This window comes from Malaclemys terrapin, chromosome 3 (genome assembly GCF_027887155.1).
Source record: "Malaclemys terrapin pileata isolate rMalTer1 chromosome 3, rMalTer1.hap1, whole genome shotgun sequence".
Classification (NCBI taxonomy): domain Eukaryota; kingdom Metazoa; phylum Chordata; order Testudines; family Emydidae; genus Malaclemys; species Malaclemys terrapin.
Genome location: NC_071507.1, coordinates 1,868,041 through 1,891,366, shown reverse-complemented (window position 1 = coordinate 1,891,366; position 23,326 = coordinate 1,868,041). Strand labels below are relative to the sequence as shown.

Sequence of the window (23,326 nt, the reverse complement as noted above, 5' to 3'; positions counted from 1 at the left end):
CACCCTTCATCAAAGAGCTCATTGACAAAAATGCTGGTTTTTATTAACCCTATCATTGCTATGGTGAAGGTCCTATCTAAAATAGTTGGGAAATTAATACAAATACACGGTGTTGTGTGTCTATTTAGATTGCTCCATACATAACAGGTGAACTCCGGGCCCATTGACTTCAAAGGAGACAGGATTTAACCCCATACACCTAACCCACAGCCTAAAAAGCAAGGACATTACACATTAAAGCGAGCATCAGCTCATGCCCTCTACTCCCCCACCCAGAGAGAGACATTCGGCACTAGCACAACCATCATAAACCACAAAGAATGCACCACAATGGTATCCCTGCTCCAGCAAGAGATGCCTCCATCCAGCAGCACCGTCCCCATCATTGTACAGAACTGCGCAGAATGGATGGTGTAAAGGGAGTGACGTCCGGTCCGTTTGCGGTGGAGGTGGGTGGGTTGCATTTGGAAAGGGCGTGTTGGAATGCTGACATCCCTGCTGGGGCACTGAGGAGGTTACATTTAAGGTCGCCATCCTACAAGTTGCGTGACTTCAACGCGATGCTGAGCATCTTGAACTCACACCAGCTTCAATAGTAGTCAAGGATTCCTAGCAACTTGCAGGATCAGACTTGAGATCAACAGCCTCACTTCGAAGATTTGACTGTACCAAGGTTCATTTTGTTTCCTTGAAGCTTTCAGGCAGCAGTTTGGTGCCAAGGAACTAAAGCAATGAGCCCAGGTGCGTAGGGGCCCATGAGAAAGACTGAACTGGGTGAGGCTGATCCAGAGCCCATGGAATTCAAGAGAAAGACTCCTCATAGAATTCCATTGGCTTCGGATCATAAATCCCAGAAGTGTGGAAGAGAGGTAAGCCCGCAGGCTTCAGGACATGGAGTGTAGTCAGAAGAATTTTCTATGGGCAACAACTGCCCGCTTCATGGGGTTTTGAACCATCCAGTGAATTAGCTGGTTCTGGCCTCTGTTGGAGACACGGCACTGGACAAGATCGGCCACTGGGCTGACTCTCAGAGTCTCAGGCAAGAAGGGACCATTACGATCATCTTGTCTGACCTCCTGCATAGCAGGGGCTGTGGAACCTCCCCTAGTCCTTCCTGCGCCAGGCCCATACCTTCTGTTTGAGCTAGAGCTTATCTTTGAGAAAGATTCCCCGTCTTCATTAAACCATGCCCACTGGTGGAGAATCCTCCACATCCCAGATAACTTGTTCCAGTGGTTAATTACCTGGCTATTAAAAATGCATGTTTTATTTCTAATCTGAATTTGTCGAGCTTCGGCTTCCAGCCGCAGGAGCTCGCTATGCCCTTTTCTGCTAGATTAAAGAACCATTGACTATCGGTCATCTCTGCCCCATGTAGGTACTTGGTCAAATCACCTCTTTGCCTTTTCTTGGATAAGCGAAATAGATAAGTGCCTTTAGTCTCTTGCTATATGGCAGATTTCACAAACCTCAAGTCATTCTCCTAGCTCCCTTCTGAACCCTTTCCAACTTCTCGGATCCGGTATGGCAATTCCTAACACAAAGGGAACACACCAGTACACGTATGACTGCATGGTAAAGAGAACATACATCACCTGCAGAGAAAGAGAGACTGACGTGCGGGGTCCAGTGCAAAACAGTTCCCCTGCGAGTTGAAAAGTGACCTGCCTGAAAGCAAATGATCACTCGTGAAGCTGCAGGCGATGTGATTTGAGCAATAATCATGCCAAGTGTGAGTTGTCTACATGCCCTGCCATATGATGCTTATGCTGTAATCATTATTTTTAGCCAAACCCCCAAATCACAAGGAAATTAAAAGGTGACAGTGGAGAGCTGTAAACGAGGACAGTGTGGACAAGAAAATAACGCGCACTGCCCTATGCTTTCTAGTGACTGAATTTACCCTAGCAAGATAAGTCTTTCTTCAAGATGGCTTTTCTCACCCAGAGTTTTCCAGCAAGATGGACGTCACCCCATCCTCTCGATCAGGATCTCCCCCGGAAGCCCAAAGTGCTGGTTCCTTTGATGTCTTCACTGAAAGAGAGAACTTGGGGTTCTTTGTCCCATTCTTTTATAGTCCAGTGAACCTTTGAATTGGATTCTTCAGAAGGTTCCCCCTCACAGTAAAGTTTTATTCAAATTGTGAGAAAGGTGAGGAGGAGTCTGGCAGTGAAGGAAGCTCCCTGGTGTTCCCTCCGCCCCCTTTCTCTTCCCCGCCCCCGCTTGCTAAATGCAAATTGTTCTGTCTCCTGCAGTCTCTTTGCCTTGTTAGCTTGATGGCCCTGTTTACTGCTTGTATGTAAATTGAGGTAAACCCACATTGCTTGGTTAGGACCTCCCAGTTTTACCTTTTTGCCTAGGCAGGTGGTCTGGTCCGGAACGCGTGCTAGTGGCATCGTATGGGGGAATTCATAACCTGACTTATCATGTTGCTACAGACATGTCACCATGATGTGACTGACCGGCGAGTTATTAGTTTTCAAATGACACCTCACCAGGCATGTTCTGTACAAAGATTATTACAGTGGTGTGTAGGGTGTGAAGACAGGGGTGCTTAGTGGCTACCGAGGGCAGAGCTAAGCACGGCAGTTGGGGCGTTCCAGACAGATTTCCCATGGGAGTATGGGCCGGAGCAGTAGGAGTTTTTTTAATTCCCTTCAGAGAGTTTTGGATCAGGCCGTTTGTTAAGACTGCTGCAGATAGCCGGGGCATGGAGGTGGGGAGCAAGTTGAAGCTATCGCAATCCCCTGAGGAAGGAACGACAATCTCTGAAGCTTTCTGTGGGTGTCTGCACATGTTAGGAATAAAGTGTAATGTATAAATGGAAACTCCTCTCGCTATGGGCCTGATCCAAAGTCTGTTGAATGGAAAGATTCCCAGGCCCAGATCCCCAAAGGTATTTAGGCACCTGACTCGCATTAGTTTCAATAGGGGTTATGCACCTAAATACCTTTGGGGACCTGGGCTTGGGATCAGGTCCTATGGCCAAGCCTTAAGAGTGACTAGTACGTTCGTGTAGTGAACCTGAGACCCTTCAACGGGCCCCACCTTTGGGGCAGGCCTGCTTGGCCGTAGCCCTCGCTGGGCTAACAGGAGGCCCTGAAATCACTGGTCACTTTGGGAACTTTTGGCCTGTGTGTTCAGCCAGATGCCAAGAGCTGGGGAAATACCGTGTGCTGCTCAGGAAGTCAGCGGCAGCTTCGCCTGGTGGCAGAGGAGGAGAGGTTAATCTCATCATGGCAGCTGTTTACTTGTCGCTCTTTCCCAAGAATTATTCTCCTCCCCTGCCGGCCCACGCTGATGCCTACTAATGTATTGTTTGAGGTTGTTTTCGCTTTCATAAGGCATTATGCTCAAGAAGAATTAGGCTGATAAATCAGAAGAGACAGTTCTCCTAATAGAGTCACTACGTAATGGCTAGCAGCCTTTTTGTCAGCTTCGTGGATTGTCATTTGGCTGCTCGAAATTGCTTCAGGGAGCAAGATGGTAAAAAGGCAAATACCGGCGTAGCGGGAACCGGTTAGAAAGCTAGAGACGGGCAGAGATGTGTCAAAAACAGAGTGTCTGTGCACAAAGAAATATAATCAAAGCATTCATTATGCCCCTCCCCCTCTCCCCGCACACTGATATATTGTAATTGACTGACGAGTAAGTCTGCCAGTGACAATATGAAGCCGACAGAGTGACAGAAGCCATTTGGGAGGCTGTGTGGCCTAGTGGCTAGAGTACCGTGTTGGGCCTCTGGAGACCTGGGTTCCATTCCCAGCTCTGCCACTGGTCTGATCAGTCACCTCACTGCTCTGTGCCTCAGTTTCCCCATCTGTATAATGAGGATAACGATGCTGACCTCATTTGTAAAGCGCTTTGAGATCCATTGACAAAAGGCACTAGATGAGAGGTAGGTATTGTTATGAGTCAGCCCTGTAATGTTGTTCCTTTTCTAACTGTTTTACTGACCTGGGTCAGGGACTGGGGGTTTTGTTCCATGGTTGCCCAGTGTCTAGCGTCTCAGTCTTTACTGCTGCTCCTCGGTGCTCGGGCAGTACAAACAATAAATAATAGTAGGGTCATCATTAGACTTGGAAGGATTCAATTTTTACTGGTAAATGTTAATTTCACCGTACACAAGCCAACCAAAAAATATTTCCATTGCTGATAATTGAAATGTACAGACAGGCACAGTAAGAAAAATGCTGTTTGAGAATGTATTAGAGTTTGATTTAAGGAGATTTACTTTGTATATTTTGACACGTGATGATGACAATTTGTGTTTTAACAGTTATAAAGCTTTCACTTTTTGAATCTCAGCATCTCCTGTCATTAAATAATTGTCTGACCCCCACGTAATTTCCCACAACTGTGAACATTTAAATAGATAAAAATAGAAAAAAATGCTTAAAAATAACCATCGATACTGTCAAAATTGAATTCTGCTCAGCCTACTAATACATATACTTTAAAAATTCTGCATGTGGGGCCAGCCCATGCACTGCACCATTTCATGTCCAGGGTTCCTAGGAGTAAGGTAATTTAAAAATACAAACGAATGATTGACTGGGGTCACAACCCAGCAAAGCGCTTAAGCGCATGTGTAATGTTAAGCACACGAGTAATGCCACTGCTGTCAAAGTCCCACATCGTCACCGGTCTCTAGGAGCCTACGCCCATGGGCCTTCGTGTGTCACTGGCGTGGGGTGAACAGGCGTAAGGATACTCCGAACAGGAAAAGGATGCGGTTTGAGACGTTGTCGTCTTGGTTTTCATTGTTAGCAAATGGAATTGCAATAATCAAAGGAGCGCCCTTCAACCTTGCAGTTTCCCATCCAGCGTCCTTGTCATGTAGCTTTCTAGGGCAGACAGGGGAAGAATCCAATGGACTGGTTTCAGTGGGATGGTTCCCATCAGCTTCAGCCGGCTTTGGACTGTGCCTCTGAGCCATCGAGTCAGCTAGGGAAAAAGATGTCCGAGCATACTCAGTGCCTCCCCTACCACTGTCCGGGGTGGGGATCAAGGTGAGGTTCATCCTGTAGGTCCCTGGGGGTGGGGATCAAGCAGCTAAATACAGCGTTATGCAGCCAAACCCAGGGAGAAGCACCCCTATGGCCCCAGTTCCGCAAAGCACCTAAGCATAGGAGCAGTAACTTTGCCAGTGAACGGGAGCCCCCAAAGCCTCCAGCTGCAAACCTGCTGTCCCACAGCAGCACGGCTCTGGCTCTTGTCCCCAAGCCATGTGGAGTGACTGTCTGCAGCGGCTTTGGCCAGGTTGGCGAGAACGTTTGTCTGGCAGCTGGCAGCGAGCGTGTGAAGCAGGAAGCGCGTCAGCCATTTGAAGGCCATCTGAGAGGAGCCAGTTGTGATTTTCACATTTCACTAGATCTTTGGGTTCCCAGCTCTTACACTGCTCCTCGGACACTGCATGTGGAAATGGAGAAATGGCCTCAGGGCAAGTCCCATGAAATGTTCCATTTGATGCCCACAAATCCTTCTCCCCGCCCCCAATACCTTACGTGTCCCCAGTGTGGACATTCATTGTGGAACAGTACAACTCACTCGTAAGAGAGATGGGGGCCGTGTTACTGCTTTCTATTGTACCCACTAATTATGGTAATCATTTGCCAGTAAGAAATATGTGCACAACAGCGGTACGGTAATGAGAACGTTTAGGGCTGCTTTCCCTGCTTCGTTAAGGGCGAGGCCAAAGTGAAAGCCAAAAGAGGCCCCTTTTGAAAATGAGATTTGATCTCCTAAATTAGTTAGGTTTTGTGATGTGACCACAGTAGCACCCAGATACCTTGCAAAATCTGGGCCTATCTCCATTAAATTCCACTCAGAAGCTGTTACTGATTTGTGAATCGTAAGAGTCATCTCCGTATGGTAGGAATGTGTCCACTTCATTTTCAGGGTCAATAAATACCGTTTTTGTCGATTTATCTTTCAGACGAACAAAGCAGTGGCCAAGGGAGACTTCCACCAAGCAAGCTCTAGCTCCCGGCGAGCACTCTTCTTGGCCGTGCTGTCAATCACGATTGGAACTGGCATCTATGTGGGGGTTGCCGTGGCTCTGATCGCCTACCTGTCCAAGAACAACCACTTGTGAGGCTCAGGAGAGAGGAAGAACCACCTGTGCAGCTCTCTGCAGTGCAGAAAACCACAGCAGCTCGGACTGCGATTTTCCAAGGCGCCCATGAGACACACGTGCTGGTGTTGGATACTGGAAAGACAGAAAAGTGGGTTGATGGTTTATGATGCACACGTCCTGCATCTTTTCATCCTCCAACTCTTCTTTGTTTTACGCAATACTGTGTTTACAAGAATCTAGCTCCTACCGGTGATCTAGAACTTTGCCCCCACCGCTGGTTTGCCCCGGCTTGCTAGTTAATACGTTAGTCTGCACTGCACTGAACTCTGCGGGAGCACACTCCACTACTGGTTCTTCGAGGAGCGATTCCTGAAACGGAAAGTTTTTCTTTGGACACTAGGACGCGTTTGCTGAAGGGTGAGCTTGAGGCCTCAGCATAGAACAGTGTGGCCTAATCTTCTTGCATTCAGTAGGCTGCCGTAAGAGGAAAAAAGAGAAAATGATTTTCCTTTCCTGCTCTTGGTTCATTTTAAAAAGAAACTAATGGGGCGGGGCTGTGCACAGCGACAGCTAAGCACGAACACGCTCAGTGCACGGCACATGACGTTAGTCTAGTATGGGATCTATTGTCAAATTAATCCTTCTCGGCAGTCATGCTGCGCGAGTGATGCCCCTGAGCCACGTAACGCAGTCAGGCAGCCTCCACCTCCCTGGGGGGACCATTCAGCACCTTAATACAAGCAACCCTCGGCAATATGTCCTGGGCAAGCAGGGGACTAACACAGGGAAGGACCACTTCGTAGGCCCACCCCCGAGCAGACTCGGACACAGAACAGCAAAGGAAGACCCTCAAATTCCAACATCATGGCACCGCAGCGGATTCTTAGACATCACGCCCAGCCGCCACATGGCGAGAGAACGTGTGCCATTTTCTCACTGTGCCGCCCCCGATACACACCTGAACTGGTCCACTGTAAAGGAACTAAGCGTTGTCCTCATTTCACTGACCGCAATAATAGGCTTCTTTGCTTTCTGCCACCCCCCTCCACCTTTCTTTTTCAAATCTAGCATTTCTTTCAAGAGAGTTGGTTGATCGGAGAGCTATATGTATATAATAATGGTGAAACATTGATCATTGCAAATGGCTGTTTTAATATTCATTCATTTGGGGCTGTCAGCACCACTTATTTCTCGAAGAAGGCCACTGAGGATCATTTGTTCCAATTCTGTATTTCTTGTCTAGTTTCTCCCTGTGCTTTGGGATTGTGTTTTGGGGGGAGGGGAGCGGGGGAGGATACAAACACATTCAGAACTAGTTTTTGGCTAGTTATACGGTTTAGTAAAACACACAGCATACAGCCGCTAGGCCAAGTGGTGGAGCTTTCTTTGGACAGCTGCCAGTGCCCTGTACTGTACAGGGGTAGCAGCCCAGGCTCTGTCACTCCTGAGTTCATGCCCCTCCCCTCAAATCAGGGCCTTGCCATTCCCTTCTCCTTGCAGGAGTAGCAGCAGGGGCTACTGAAAGGGGGTGCACCCCAATATTTGCCCTAGCAAGCAGGGTCTATCTGCTTGAGTGGGGCCACCTGGCTGGCTGCTTTCTGCCCGTTCCACCCACACACAGGGCCCCTTGCTGGGGTGGTGTTGGCCTGGCTCCCCAGAGCAGTGGGTCTTGGTGTTAAATGCACCATTGAGATTCATGATGTGGTTCACACCTCTCCAAGCTTTAGTTTCAGACTGCCTGCAGACTCAGGCAGATGGCACTCCATCGATTACACTTGGGTCACGTTTTCAAATTGCTTTTCACAACCACGAACACTAGAAAGGGTGACTTTACAGAAGATTATCAGCATTTATTTTTTAATCACATGACTCCAGGATCTGGGGCCCTAGAATAGGTGGCCATTAATATTGCCCTGTTGGAATCAAGAGCAGTTTGTTTCGGTGCAGGTTGCGTGTCTGGTCTTGGCTCACAAAAGACATTTTTCTGATCAGATGTTCCCATGTGACAAGTAAGAAAGCAAAGGTTGCCATGAAGTCCAGCCTAGAACTGCAGCTTGTATATTTAAGTTAAAAAAAAGTTTACCATAGAGAGAGAGCCACCGAGCGAGTTGGAAGACAAACAAGCGTGAGATTGCAAGCTAAGGGCACAGCCGCTTAGTCTATAGCTGCATTATACCCTGACCACATGGATTTTTCAAGTCTGGGACAAAACACACACACACACGAACTTGTAGGCGCAAAACCTTAACAGCACCACCCCCGGGTTTGGCCCCTCTTGGCCAGGAAGGGTAGTTAGCAAGGGCAGGATCAGAGGACGAGGGCTGAAAGCTGAAGTGGGCACAAGTGAGACGTGGAGTACACCTGGCTAAGCTGCCAGCGTGACAGTGATAAAGCACGGGGGTGGGCGCTCCCCATCTAGCGTTGTGTGGACACCGAATACAGGGCTAGCGTTTGAAAAGTGCATTCAGCTGTGCTACACACCCTGGTGTACGAGTCACGTTAATACGGGTGTCCCGTGGGCTCGACGGGGTCCATGAGCCAGTTTTAGCCCAGCACAATCATTAACTCTACAGCAAGCACAAATCGGGGGGTAGCGCACGCCCTCAGCTCTGCCCCGAGTTCAGCTCAGCATTCATAGCACTGGCCCACCCTTATTCAGGGCCCCGCCTGCAGCCCCAGCTCGCCGCACCCCGACACTGGGGCTGTTCTGCTCGGGATGGCGATTTTTGAACCGCCAGGTGATGGGTTCTTCAGCTCCTTGGTCCCCCTGGGGTTTGGATTTGGCGTCAGCCTGGGTTATAAAGCCTGTCGCTGACATTTTACACACAGGCAGAGATGGGGGGGCAATGCCTCCCTTCCCCGCAAACTGTACAGCGTGTCCAGCCCAGGCAGCAGAACCCCCTTTCTGCAGTGGGGCTGCAGCCACTTCACCTACAGACTCCAGCACCCCCCCCCACATACACACACACACACACACACACACACACACCCCTGCCCCATGCCCAGAGGCTGCAGCTAACTCAGCACAAGCTCTGCTCCCACGTCCTGGGCAGCGAGTCCTTCAGGGCCAGTGCCCCCTTGGCTTCCTGGGGGCCCCCGCGAGGCGCCTGCCGCCCCTGGGAGGGATCGGCGCGGCAGAGACGCTCCAGTGCTGGCCACAAGGAGAGAGGTGAGGCATTAGGGACTGGGGAGGTGTCACCCTAGTGATGATGACATCATCCCTCTCACACACCCCCGACACTGTGGGGATAAGGATGGGGGGAGTATTATTCCAGCTATCGGGGCGGGTCATCTCTAGGTTATGGTGGGAGTCCACACATTGGTGGCCAAAGTGGGGTTACCAGGTTTGTCTGGGGCGGGAGGGGTTTGTTGGGCCCTCCCTCGTGTGGGAGGAGGTGGTCTCGGGGGAGGGCATACGTGTGTGTCGCGGGGAAAGTCTGTCGGTCCCTCCCCTGGGAGAGGTGGGAGCCTGGGGAGGGGGTGTCCGTGTATCGCTGGGGTCGATGGCCCTTTGCCCCAAGAATCACAGCGACATTCAGGTTACTCCTGAGCCCAAAGGACCAGTCCTTTATCCCTGGTCAATTGCGCGTTCGGTCTCACACCAAACACAATGCTTCAAGCCAGTCCTATTGCAAATGGAAGCTTTATTGAAAAGGAAATTAGCAAGTTATTTACTGGGTTAAAGCAAGCAAACGTAGACACACGAATGAGTTACAGTCCTAGGATTCAAAAGGTAATAATCAGCAAGCGCTATTTGATCTTTAGGGCTAACCCAGGCTAAGCAGCTGGGGATCGCTTGCTTATGCCTAGGAAGACCTTACCGTCCCGCTGCACCCGCCCCCACACACAATCCAAGAGGTCTAGACATGCCTAGTTCATTTCATCTGGGGTTTTAATCCCCCTCCTACCATGTGTTCTGAGCTGCAAATTGAGGTGATGGGAGGTGTGCACTTCCCTGCCTCTTCCTCACAGGGAGGGGTGCAGAACAGCAGTAGGCGTCTTTTTGTTGCTGGTTTATCAAACCAGATCTAAGGATTTTCCAGTTGTAAGATCCACCCAGAGCCTGTCTGGTATCGAAGGGGCTCCAATTTTGGCAGTGCTTCACACTCATTAACAACCCTCTTTTGTGTTGGTGATTCAGACCATCCCAGAGGCTCTCAGTACCTGCTCAGATCTTACACAACCAAATGGACAACAGCTACTGCAAGTCAGATTAACACAGGCATCACTAAACAAGCATTCGGTAGAGTCCAACTGCTACTCACTTCCTATCATTCTAATACCCATCCTAGCACTATTAACCCTTAGGTGAGCCGGACAGACTCCAGCTCCGCATCTGTCTGGGTTCAGCTGAGACCTAGGGACCTGGCCCCTGGTCTGCCAGCATCACAAAGACAATGGAAGGAGTTCTGCTCAAATAACGGGGGTATGTGAAAGACACCACAGGAGAGGGCATCTGCAGGATCTCAAAGCACAAGCCCCTACTGTTTGAGCAAGAAAACCAGCCCTGAGCACATTCATCCCCCTAGATACAGAGCCTACCACTAGTGGGCCAAAGCCATATTGTGTTAGCCTGGGTCACACATGCAGAGCGTGATTTGTGAATAGCTTCATGACTCTGTCACTGGGGCAAGCGACTCCTCTGTCGTTGATGGGGGTCAGACGAGTCATTATGTAACTCCCGGAGCCACTGCTGGTTACTTTATGAGAATATTCATGAGCCCGACAAGATCCACAACACGGTAGCCTGAATGATTAGCTGAAAATTCAGACCCAACGTGCAGTCGTCTTTGTTTGCTTTCTGTCATTCATTATTAGGCTCCTGTTTAAGAAATGCCATGTGACTGACGTGCCCAATCGCACATGAATAATGAATAGCAAACAATCAAAGTGAGGCCATTACCACCAACTCGAATTATGAAAACCGAGTTCAGACTAGCCAGCAAATACTGAACAAATAGAAACGCCATAAAACCAAAGTGGGACTGCTGTGCAAATTGAAAATAGCTTGCCTGCAACAGGGCTAGGACCATTTACATGTGCTAAGGACCAGCTCCATTGTGTACATGATTTGCACTGAACAGTCTTTACCTGCGTGATGATGCAGCAAAGTGGAGCAGCGTGATTGCTCTCTCCATAGTACCAGCTGTTCCTAAAACTCATTGCATACATTCACCTCCGAGCAAAAGCATCAAATGCCCTGTCACTGTACCCTTCACGTGTGTGCTGATCTAGCCAGGGCCACTGCAAACAGCGCTCACTGAGAGAGTCACAAATCGCCTGCTACGGAAAAATATTGATAGCCCCTGAATCAGCCAAGTTGCCTTCAGGCATCAGTGATCTGCCCCATGACTCCACACCCAGCAACGACTGTCCCAGTAATTACACTGCAGACTGGTGAGCAGGCGATCTGGATTTTAATCAGGAGTGCTGCTTTTGGCTTGCCGTGTGGCTTAAACAAGGCCATTTCATTCCCCAGCCATGAGACGGAGCTAACGCTAATCCACTTTAGACCTGCACTGAGAGTACAGCTGGGTGACATTTTTTGGACAAATAGTTTATTTGCAGCCCAAAACTATTCACAAATTTGACACAAATGGTTTCAGCCATTCACAAGCCAGGCGGGGGCGGGGGGGGAGGGGTAGGAGATGGTGGTGCCATTGACGTCCCACATCCCGTCCTCCCCCCCTCCCAATCATTGTTACCAGTCTTCCAGGGTTCAGGGTTCGGCCATTGTAAGGCCAGACAGGAGCACTGTGATCACCAAGTCTGCTCTCCGGCCTAGCACCGGCCCTGAATTAAATCCGGTTTGACCCAGGGCAGAGCTGTTCTGGGACCAGAACCTGGCGTAACTGGGCAGGTGGGAGGGTCATTGACTTGTCTCCTGCTTGGCTGCGCTCGGACAGGCTGCAGCGTCTGCTCCCAGAGCCTGGCCCAGGCAGGGGCTCTGCAGGATGCCCCACCTGTGTCTCTCACTAGGTTGTGCTGTAGGCTGCCATCGGGACGAACTCCTGCTCAGCATGCGGGGGGTGGGGGGGCCCTACGGGACCAGCTCTCCTGTTCGTCTCTCTGGAGCGGCTGGGTCTCCGTTTGGCCAGACTGTTCACTGCCTTGCTGTATTTATCCCCACCTCCGCAGTGAATTGTCACCCTCCGCAGGCGTGAATTGGGGCCACTCCATCACAGCCAAAGGAGCTGCAGTGAGTCACACCAGCCAAGGACCTCCTGCCGTTGCCCTCTGGCTGTCGGGCCTGGGCACCTCCTCTTCACCTGGCCTGCGCTACTGGCAGGTTTTCCCTCAGTGGCAGGGACAAGAGCTCCTGCCTCTGCCCAGGGAGCCAACAAGCCATCCTGGGCTTCCAGCCCTGGTCCGTCTGGCGGCCCTGGGGAAGGAGACAGACCCAGTCCTCCCCTGTTCTGCACCGGGCAGGCTCATTTACCCCTGTGCAGAGCTCTGCCTCCTCTTAGTGCCCTGCAGGAGCAAGCCAGGTCAAAGGAAGCAAGGCCCAGGGCGCTCCACCTACAGCGCTGTTCAGACTGGCGTAAGGAGATAAGCAATGTCTTCACCCTACTCCTCTAGCCTGCCTCAAGGAAGCCCTCTTTGCAAAGGCGCTTCACGTTTTGGGTAGCCCGTTCTCCATCCTGCCTGCTCGTTAGCCAGGAAGAGTTCGCCTTTAGCTTGGGTACGCCCAGAGAGGGAACGGCACCAGGTCATTCTCACAATAACTATGGTAGCTTGGCCTCTGTAGTACCGCTCCCTTCCCTTCACTTCACCTGGGCGGTACAAGTCACCTAAAAACCAGGGCACTCGGCATCAGAACAGTTGGACCCAGACCAATCACGAGGCATCAGGAAAACAGGCTCAATGTCTAACCGGTGACCGGCTGCAATAATAACCAAGGGTTCCCACAAGGAGTGACTACGAACCCGTCTATGCCAGCACGGGAATCAGGGGTGGCTCTAGCTTTTTTGCCGCCCCCAAGCACGGCAGTCAGGCGGCTTTCGGCGGCTTGCCTGCGGTAGGTCCGCTGGTAACGCGGATTCGGCGGCATGCCTGCAGGAGGTCCCCAGTCCCGCAGATTCGGCATACCCGCCGCCGAATTGCCACAGAATCCGCGGTACCAGTGGACCTCCCGCAGGCATGCCGCCAAAGGCTGCCTGACTGCCGCCCTCGCAGGGACCTGCAGGGTGCCCCCCGTGGCTTGCCGCCCCTGGCATGCGCTTGGAGCGCTGGTGCCTGGAGCCGCCGCTGATGGGAATGCACCGATTGACTCTTGTAATGTAAAGTCCCATCAAAGGGTCATGTGCACAAGCCAGGTCGTCTGCTTTCTTGATTGACTGATTGCATCTTCTGCCTTGGAAGCATCAGAGGTGGTTGTGGCTGGCGATGAGACAGTGGCCGGGGAGGGCCGGGGCTGTGAGGTGGTGCCGAGCATTCTCTCTCTCCGGTGCCGGGCTGGCTGGTGCTTGCTCCCATGTTCAGGGCGGTACCAATCACCACAGGCGGGGTTGGGAAGGAATTTCCCCCCAGCTCAGATTGGCAGTGACGCTGGTGAGTTTTTGCTGTCCTCTGCAGCAGGGGGTGCGGGTCACTTGCCGGGGTTATCGGAGTCTCTCCTACTTCAGCATTTCCCTGACAGCCTCAAGCACAGGCCTGCTCTCTGCCTGTGGCCCATACCCGTCTAGTCTCTGGGGCCTGTAACACTTCGGGCTGGGTGTGTTTAGCGTGCAGGAGATCAGGCAGGATGACCTACTGGTCCCTTCTGGGCTATGACCACAGCAGCCTCTAGGTCATCTGGAGCGAAGGCTGGTGCTTCCTCACCGAGCCAGGCAGAACCCAAAGAACCCAGCCCGGTTTTGGAGAGAGGCTGACGTTCGGACCTAGTCTTATTTCATGATTAACCCGTTGGTCCAGCCCCTGCTCTATCTGTGTGCTGAACACGCTGCAGGCTGGGACGTTGCGGTCCCTATAGAAATGCCAGCTGCAGCTCTCATCAGCACGCTGCAGATGAGGACATGAGGCCAGCAGGGATTGAAGTGGAAGCTGGGAGGAAAAGTAGGCCACTGGCTAGTGGTGACTTTGGTTTCTTTAACTCTTCGAGAGGCGTGTAGGCTCAGCTCCTCCACACTACCTAGGTGCCTAACTCCCCTTTGGTTTCAGTGGGAGTGAGGCACCTAAATATCTGTGAAGACTTGGGCCCTCGCTCCTGCAGTGACTGGCACCATGATTATCATGGTAGTGGCCCCAGGTTACTGAGGAGGGGCAAAAAACCGACAGAGTGGAAGCTGGATCTGTGCTACAAAGGCAGCGTCGCTCTTCAGCCCCCGCCTGGGAACAGTCAGCAATTCGCGTGCTTCAGACCTTGCTTCTGGTGTTTAGCTTGGCCTCCCACTGCTTTGAGCAGAGCTTCTGCAAGCGAGTCACACTCCAGACTTCCCAGGGAGAATTGGGGAATTTATCTTCGATTGACAGAGCAGTAAACGATGCTCTAAGCTACCGAGGGCTTGACTCTAAGACACTGAGAATCAATGCAAGTATCTCAGTGGTTATGAAATCCTATCAGCCGGTAGCTGTAATTAGTCTCTGAACTGACTGTGTTATTTGCTCAGAGTCCATCTAAGCAAAGCATCTGTGTTCCCTCGAGCGCTGAGACTTTTTGTGCTGAGGTCATTAGTAAAAATATTGAATAAGATTGGCCCCAAGACTGATCCTTGAGGAACTCCACTGGTAACCTCCCTCCAGCCTGATAATTCATCTTTCAGCACAACCCGTTGTCTTCTCCCCTTTAGCCAGTTCCTTATCCACCTTATACGGATCCTCATCTTCTCAAATTTAGCTAATTATTGCCCATGTGGTATCCTGTCAAATGCTTTACTGAAGTCCAAGGATATTAGGTCTATCGCACTTTCCTTATCTAAAAAGATCAGTTATTTCTCAAAGAAGAAAATCAGGTTAGTCTGGCCTGATCTACTTTTGGTAAATCCGTGTTGCATTATATCCGCTTTACTGACTACCTAATTTAATTTAATTATTCTTTCCATCACAATTTGTTCTAAAGCCTTGCATATTTCTGAGGTCAGACTAACAGGTCTGTAATTGTCTGGATCACTCTATTTCTCTTTCTTAAATACAGGTACAACGTTAGCTATTCTCCAGCCATATGGGAAAACCCCCGGATAGATTAATTAAAAATCCTTGCTACTAGCAATCTCATGCACCAGTTCTTTCAGTATTCTGGACTGGCAATGATCCGGTCCCCCGATTTGAGTGCACTGAGCTCTTTAAAGTGGTTCTTCCACCTCAGATGTGGTCATTTCCATTTCTAGACACCCATTTCATCAGCTGTCCTGCCTTCATGCCCATGGTCCAGATTATCATCATGACTGTAACTGAGGCAGAGTATTCATTTCATTTTGGGGCCATACCTAGATTATCTTTAACCTCCTGCCAGTCCCCACTGCATAGTGGCCCAACTGCATCCTTCCCTATTCTCTCTTCATTTTTTACAATAAAAAACCTTATTTAATTTAATGGCCTTGGCAAGAGCTTGGCTTTTACCAACTCTCACTTTATTCCTACATTTTCTAACTTCCATGATGTAGCTTCCTTTGCTGATCCAGTTTTCCATTCCCTAGGGGCTCTCTGCTTACTCTGAATAAACTTTTTGCAGTGGTTATTCATCCAACAGGGTCTGGGGCCTTTCCTTACAGGTCTTTGCTCCTTGCTTGGGATGCAAATTTGAGATCGTTTTTGTATAGTTGATTTGAAGAAATTCCAAGCCTCCTCCAAATTTAAGCCCCCCAGCTCTTCTGGCCAGTTGACTTCTTTAATTAATTACCTTAATTTCCCCAAGTCTATCCTTTTGACATAAAAAACCCCCACAGCTGATAACCTGTTTTGGATAGTCCTTCCATTTAATTCACACTGATCACTCAAGCCAAGATTATTTCCTATCACCAGCTCTTCTGTGATGTCTTCACTACTTACCAAAACCAAATCTAAAATTGCATCACCTCTTTTTTGGTTCAGTGACAATTTGATGAGGAAAATGGTCATCTATCACCTCCAGAAATAACCGGGCTCTACCAGTATGAGTAGCATTTATTCTCCAATAAATATTCTCTATACCCCATTATCACGATTCCCAATAGTACTTCTTGCTAATAACATTAAAGAGATCTCTATCCATATCCGAGTCTGACTGGGGGATCTATTGCAGACCCCAACTTTATCCCAACAGAATCTTTTACAATTCTTCCCCACCGTGATTCTGACCCAGACAGTCTGTTTTGTCTATACCGTCACTTCTTATTTCTTCAGTTTACTGCTTCATTGACAGGTTTCAGAGTAGCAGCCATGTTAGTCTGTATCCGTAAAAAGAACAGGAGTACTTGTGGCACCTTAGAGACTAACAAATTTATTAGAGCATAAGCTTTCGTGGGCTACAGCCCACTTCATCGGATGTACAACTCTACACTGCCACCTTACACTGATTCCTCTCTCTCCTAAACACCACATCCCTTCAATACCTGTAGTCCAGGCGAGTGCTATTCCACCATGGTTCTGTAATTCCCGATACTATCCGCCCTGACCGCCTGCACCAGTAGTTCCATTCCATTGCCCAGACCTCTTGCGTTCATGTACAATCATTTCAGTGGTTCCTCTCAGACCTCACCCAGTTTTCTAGCTGGATTACATATAGTCCTTTCACTAACTGTAACGCCTACCTGACTGCTACTCCAGCCAACATTTGTACTTCCTTTCTCCTTGCTGTCCGTACTCTTACCTTGTGGTGTTCCATTATCCCTGACCGGATCTCCAGTTAGCTGATTTTCCTGCTCCTGTGTACTCAGGCCAGGCATGGAGATCTCACAAGTCTCTGCCAAACTTCTCCCCTCATCTCCTAGTTTAAAGCCCTTCTTATCAATCATGCCAGCCTTGTTCTCAGAAGATTGGTACCTCAGCCCATCAGTCAAGAACAATCTACTTTCTACAGATGCCTCCCAATGGCCAGTCTTCCAAAACCTTCTCCATAGCACCAGTCCTTGAGCCACCTGTTGCTCTTCATTATCTGGTCATTCCTTCCTCCTCATTCTCTAGGAATGGAAGTAGTCTGCCAAAGATCATCTGAGCTTCCTCTTACCCAGCCGAGCAGTCATCCTGGATCCATTCCAGTGGTAATCTAGCAGTGTCATTTGTGCTGACATGCAGCACCACTAGCCGATCTGTTCCTCGGCCTTGTCCTCATGGTCACATTCTGCCATAGACACCCCTCCTCTGCTGGCAATCCGCCCTCCGGGTCCTTTTGCTGGACTGGTGTCCGCCAATCTTGAAGCTGTCTGTACCACCTTCTCTCTCCTCTCCTGTATTATACCTTCAAATTCCCCTTTGAATTCATCGTAGTCTCCAGCTGCATCTCAGATCCTTGGCTCTTCTCTGCTAGGAGTGCTAACAGGCGACTTTTCATGCGTAAGTAGCTTCCATCAGATACCCACTGGAGGATGATGTGTCTCCCGCAATTTCTGCCTCCAACCAGTTTCTTTGTCTCCTTTCCTTCTCAGGATGCGCCTAGTGCTGCCTCAGTCACCATCAGTCTCTTCTCTTCCGAGACGCACCTAGAAAAAAAAAACGGGGGAAAAATTCGCCTTCCTCCCCCCAACTTACAAACTCCCACAGAAACTGCTGCTAGCTGGTCACAGCTCCAACAGCGGCTAGCGACTGGCTTCTAAATCCAGCCAAACGAGGTCAGCACCGTCCCCTGGTTAGGGCACACGACAGGAACAAATCACTGTCCCTTCAGAACACAAACTCCCCACTCTCCTCTCAGGCCAGACTCCCAGAAACACCGCTGCTAGCTGCCCGCTGCTCCATTAGAAGGGTGCTTTTGCGTACGGGAGTTCTGGTGAGCTGTTCGTGCCTTACCATCGGATGTCATTGCACAGGCAGCTGCGTGTTTCCTGGATCTGAGCTCGGCCTTTCCAATCCATGCTCCTTTGGACCCGGCGCTGGCTTTCATAGATTCATAGATTCATAGATTCTAGGACTGGAAGGGACCTCGAGAGGTCATCGAGTCCAGTCCCCTGCCCGCATGGCAGGACCAAATACTGCCTAGACCATCCCTAGTAGACATTTATCTAACCTACCCTTAAATATCTCCAGAGACGGAGATTCCACAACCTCCCTAGGCAATTTGTTCCAGTGTTTAACCACCCTGACAGTTAGGAACTTTTTCCTAATGTCCAATCTAGACCTCCCTTGCTGCAGTTTAAACCCATTGTTTCTGGTTCTATCCTTAGAGGCTAAGGTGAACAAGTTCTCTCCCTCCTCCTTATGACACCCTTTTATATACCTGAAAACTGCTATCATGTCCCCTCTCAGTCTTCTCTTTTCCAAACTAAACAAACCCAATTCTTTCAGCCTTCCTTCATAGGTCATGTTCTCAAGACCTTTAATCATTCTTGTTGCTCTTCTTTGGACCCTTTCCAGTTTCTCCACATCTTTTTTAAAATGCGGCGCCCAGAACTGGACACAATACTCCAGCTGAGGCCTAACCAGAGCAGAGTAGAGCGGAAGAATGACTTCTCGTGTCATGCTCACAACACACCTGTTAATGCATCCCAGAATCATGTTTGCTTTGTTTGCAACAGCATCACACTGTTGACTCATATTTAGCTTGTGGTCCACTATAACCCCTAGATCCCTTTCTGCCGTACTCCTTCCTAGACAGTCTTTTCCCATTCTGTATGTGTGAAATTGATTTTTCCTTCCTAAGTGGAGCACTTTGCATTTGTCTTTGTTAAACTTCATCCTGTTTAACTCAGACCATTTCTCCAATTTGTCCAGATCATTTTGAATTATGACCCTGTCCTCCAAAGTAGTTGCAATCCCTCCCAGTTTGGTATCATCCGCAAACTTAATAAGCGTACTTTCTATGCCAATATCTAAGTCGTTGATGAAGATATTGAACAGAGCCGGTCCCAAAACAGACCCCTGCGGTACCCCACTCGTTACGCCTTTCCAGCAGGATTGGGAACCATTAATAACAACTCTCTGAGTACGATTATCCAGCCAGTTATGCACCCACCTTATAGTAGCCCCATCTAATTTGTATTTGCCTAGTTTATCGATAAGAATATCATGCGAGACCGTATCAAATGCCTTACTAAAGTCTAGGTATACCACATCCACCGCTTCACCCTTATCCACAAGGCTCGTTATCCTATCAAAGAAAGCTATCAGATTGGTTTGACATGATTTGTTCTTCACAAATCCATGCTGGCTATTCCCTATCACCTTACCACCTTCCAAGTGTTGGCAGATGATTTCCTTAATTACTTGCTCCATTATCTTCCCTGGCACAGAAGTTAAACTAACTGGTCTGTAGTTACCTGGGTTGTTTTTAGTTCCCTTTTTATAGATGGGCACTATATTTGCCCTTTTCCAGTCTTCTGGAATCTCTCCCGTCTCCCATGACTTTCCAAAGATAATAGCTAGAGGCTCAGATACCTCCTCTATTAGCTCCTTGAGTATTCTAGGATGCATTTCATCAGGCCCGGGTGACTTGCAGGCATCTAACTTTTCTAAGTGATTTTTAACTTGTTCTTTTTTTATTTTATCCGCTAAACCTACCCCCTTCCCATTAGCATTCACTATGTTAGGCATTCCTTCAGACTTCTCGGTGAAGACCGAAACAAAGAAGTCATTAAGCATCTCTGCCATTTCCAAGTTTCCTGTTACTGTTTCTCCCTCTTCACTAAGCAGTGGGCCTACCCGGTCTTTGGTCTTCCTCTTGCTTCTAATGTATTGATAAAAAGTCTTCTTGTTTCCTTTTATTCCCGTAGCTAGTTTGAGCTCATTTTGTGCCTTTGCCTTTCTAATCTTGCCCCTGCATTCCTGTGTTGTTTGCCTATATTCATCCTTTGTAATCTGTCCTAGTTTCCATTTTTTATATGACTCCTTTTTATTTTTTAGATCGTGCAAGATCTCGTGGTTAAGCCAAGGTGGTCTTTTGCCACATTTTCTATCTTTCCTAACCAGCGGAATAGCTTGCTTTTGGGCCCTTAATAGTGTCCCTTTGAAAAACTGCCAACTCTCCTCAGTTGTTTTTCCCCTCAGTCTTGATTCCCATGGGACCTTACCTATCAGCTCTCTGAGCTTCCCAAAATCTGCCTTCCTGAAATCCATTGTCTCTATTTTGCTGTTCTCCCTTCTACCCTTCCTTAGAATTGCAAAGTCTATGATTTCATGATCACTTTCACCCAGGCTGCCTTCTACTTTCACATTCTCAACGAGTTCCTCCCTATTTGTTAAAATCAAGTCTAGAACAGCTTCCCCCCTAGTAGCTTTTTCAACCTTCTGAAATAAAAAGTTGTCTCCAATGCAGTCCAAGAATTTGTTGGATAGTCTGTTCCCCGCTGTGTTATTTTCCCAACATATATCCGGATAGTTGAAGTCCCCCATCACCACCAAGTCTTGGGCTTTGGATGATTTTGTTAGTTGCTTGAAAAAAGCCTCATCCACCTCTTCCACCTGGTTAGGTGGCCTGTAGTAGACGCCTAGCATGACATCTCCCTTGTTTTTTGCCCCTTTAAGCCTAACCCAGAGACTCTCAACACTTCCGTCTCCTATGTCCATCTCTACCTCTGTCCAAGTGTGTACATTTTTAATATATAAGGCAACACCTCCTCCCTTTTTCCCCTGTCTATCCTTCCTGAGCAAGCTGTACCCATCCACACCAACATTCCAATCATGTGTATTATCCCACCAAGTTTCAGTGATGCCAACAATGTCATAGTTGTATTTATTTATTAGCACTTCCAGTTCTTCCTGCTTATTCCCCATACTTCTCGCATTTGTATATAGGCATCTAAAATACTGGTTTGATCTTTCCTCCCAGTTTTTTCCTGACTCTCCTTTCTCTCTGCCAATATAGCCCACACTCCCTCTTGTTTCCGACTCATTTCCCCGGTCTCCATGTTCCCCACTTACCTGTGGGCTTTGCTCACCTGTCCCCATCGAACCTAGTTTAAAGCCCTCCTCACTAGGTTAGCCAGTCTGTGTCCAAATAGGGTCTTCCCTCTCCTCGAAAGGTGAACGCCATCTCTGCCTAGCAGTCCTTCCTCGAATAGCATCCCGTGGTCTAGGAAGCCAAAGCCCTCCTGGCGACACCATCTTCGCAGCCAGGCATTCACCTCCATGATGCATCTGTCTCTGCCCGGGCCCCTACCTTTAACAGGAAGAATTGAAGAGAATACCACCTGTGCTCCAAACTCCTTCACCCGTGCTCCCAGAGCCCTGTAGTCACTCTTGATCCGCTCAGTGTCACACCGCGCAGTATCATTTGTGCCCACATGGATGAGTAGCATGGGGTAGTAGTCAGAGGGCCGGATAATCCTCGACAATGCCTCCGTAACGTCTCGGATACGGGCCCCCGGCAGGCAGCATACCTCTCGAGATGAAATGTCAGGGCGACAGATGGGCGCCTCCGTCCCCCTCAGCAGAGAGTCTCCGACCACCACTACCCTACGTTTCCTATTCGCAGTGGTGGCAGCAGACTCTCCAGCCTTAGGGGTACGAGGCTTCTCCTCCTTTACTGTAGGGAGTGATTCCTTCTTTCCTGTATCAAGAAGAGCATAACGGTTACCTATAACCACGGCAGGAGGGTTCGGAGCAAGGGTGGAGCACTGCCTGCTGCCAGAAGTAACCAGCTGCCAGCGTCCACCCTGAGCCATCTCCTCCTCCACCAGTGTTGTATCAGCAGTCCTGTGTACTGGGACAGCTACCTCAGCTGTCTCCACATGGACACTGTCGAGGAATTGCTCGTGGATACGGATGCTCCTCAACCTAGCCACCTCCTCCTGTAGCTCTCTCACCTGCTGCCTGAGAGATTCCACCAGCAGGCACCTTTCACATTGGATGGTCCCCCCAGCCTGGATATCCGTAAGTGGAAATTGCAAGTTACAGTCTTTGCAAAACCACACCAGGATCTGGGTAGAGGCATCCATGCTTAGGCACTCTGTCTGGCTACAGGCACAGGTGGAGGAGACAGTAGCAGTGCTGGCACAGGTGTTGCGGGTCTTCCTAACCATCGTAAGCCTCCCTCTGTCAAACTCCCGTCTGCAGCCCCCTGTCAGCAGAGGCTTCTAGCTTTCAAACCTTCCTTTGAAGCTCACAGCTTCCAACTGCCAGCCACAGCACACGGTCCTTCAAACAACCAAAACAAACAAACAGACTGACAAACACAAGCTCAGCACACAGCAAGTAACCCTCAAACACAAACAAACACACACTACAGACAGTCACTTACCCCAAAAGGTTGCTGTATTGCTCCTCCTTCACCTGGAGAACTCCCTTGCGAAACTCCCTGTTAGCAGCCCCTGGTCGCTTGTGCGCTGCTTTATAAAGCCCTGGCCTGTATGAATGCCCCGCCCACTGATTAAGGCTCAGCCACTTACCAGAGGCTTCTAGCTTTCAAACCTTCCTTTGAAGCTCACAGCTTCCAACTGCCAGCCACAGCACACGGTCCTTCAAACAACCAAAACAAACAAACAGACTGACAAACACAAGCTCAGCACACAGCAAGTAACCCTCAAACACAAACAAACACACACTACAGACAGTCACTTACCCCAAAAGGTTGCTGTATTGCTCCTCCTTCACCTGGAGAACTCCCTTGCGAAACTCCCTGTTAGCAGCCCCTGGTCGCTTGTGCGCTGCTTTATAAAGCCCTGGCCTGTCGTAGTCTCGGAGAACTGGCTGCTACCATAGCCTGGAAATGGGGAGACGCAGATGTCAGCAGTGCTGTCGTTCAAAGTCACAACAACAACGTGTCCATCACATTTAAGGATTTTGAACCGCCTGTCTCTCTTGGTCTATACGCTGTAGCGTTGAAATGGAGCCACCTACCCTTCCCTCGCAGGCTCTGGACGTCTCCAAGGGCTAAAGCACAGGGGCTGGAGTCAGTCTTCCAGGAAGCTATTTTCTGACCAGTCTCAGGGTGGCCTGGACTACTAAGCAGGGGGCTGTTGCTGCTCTGGGACTAATTAGTCGGTGCCACTTTCCCAGGCTTCTGCTGCTCAGGGAGGCGTCTCTCCAGGAGCTTCAGTTATACATTAGCAAGGCGGCCGTGCAGCCTGGTATGGAAGCGTTCATTGCAGCGAACAGGCCGGATACAGAGCTGTTTCCTCTGCAATACGACATATATTCAGAATGTGGCCAGAAATCCTCCCTGGCACTCACATTGCCAAT

At 49.4% G+C, this 23,326-nt stretch overlaps 1 protein-coding gene across 3 annotated transcripts in view; it reads left to right on the top strand.

The window, feature by feature from the left end:
- Positions 1-7,223, top strand: part of SYNDIG1 (synapse differentiation inducing 1) — a 94,037-nt gene extending 86,814 nt beyond the window's left edge. For all 3 annotated transcript variants that reach the window (XM_054022639.1, XM_054022637.1, XM_054022638.1), the window contains exon 4: positions 5,939-7,223. In XM_054022639.1, coding sequence (XP_053878614.1) covers positions 5,939-6,097 — 159 coding nt within the window. In that variant the 3' untranslated portion in view covers positions 6,098-7,223. The remainder of the gene's footprint in view (positions 1-5,938) is intronic.
- The last annotated feature ends 16,103 nt before the right edge of the window (positions 7,224-23,326 follow it).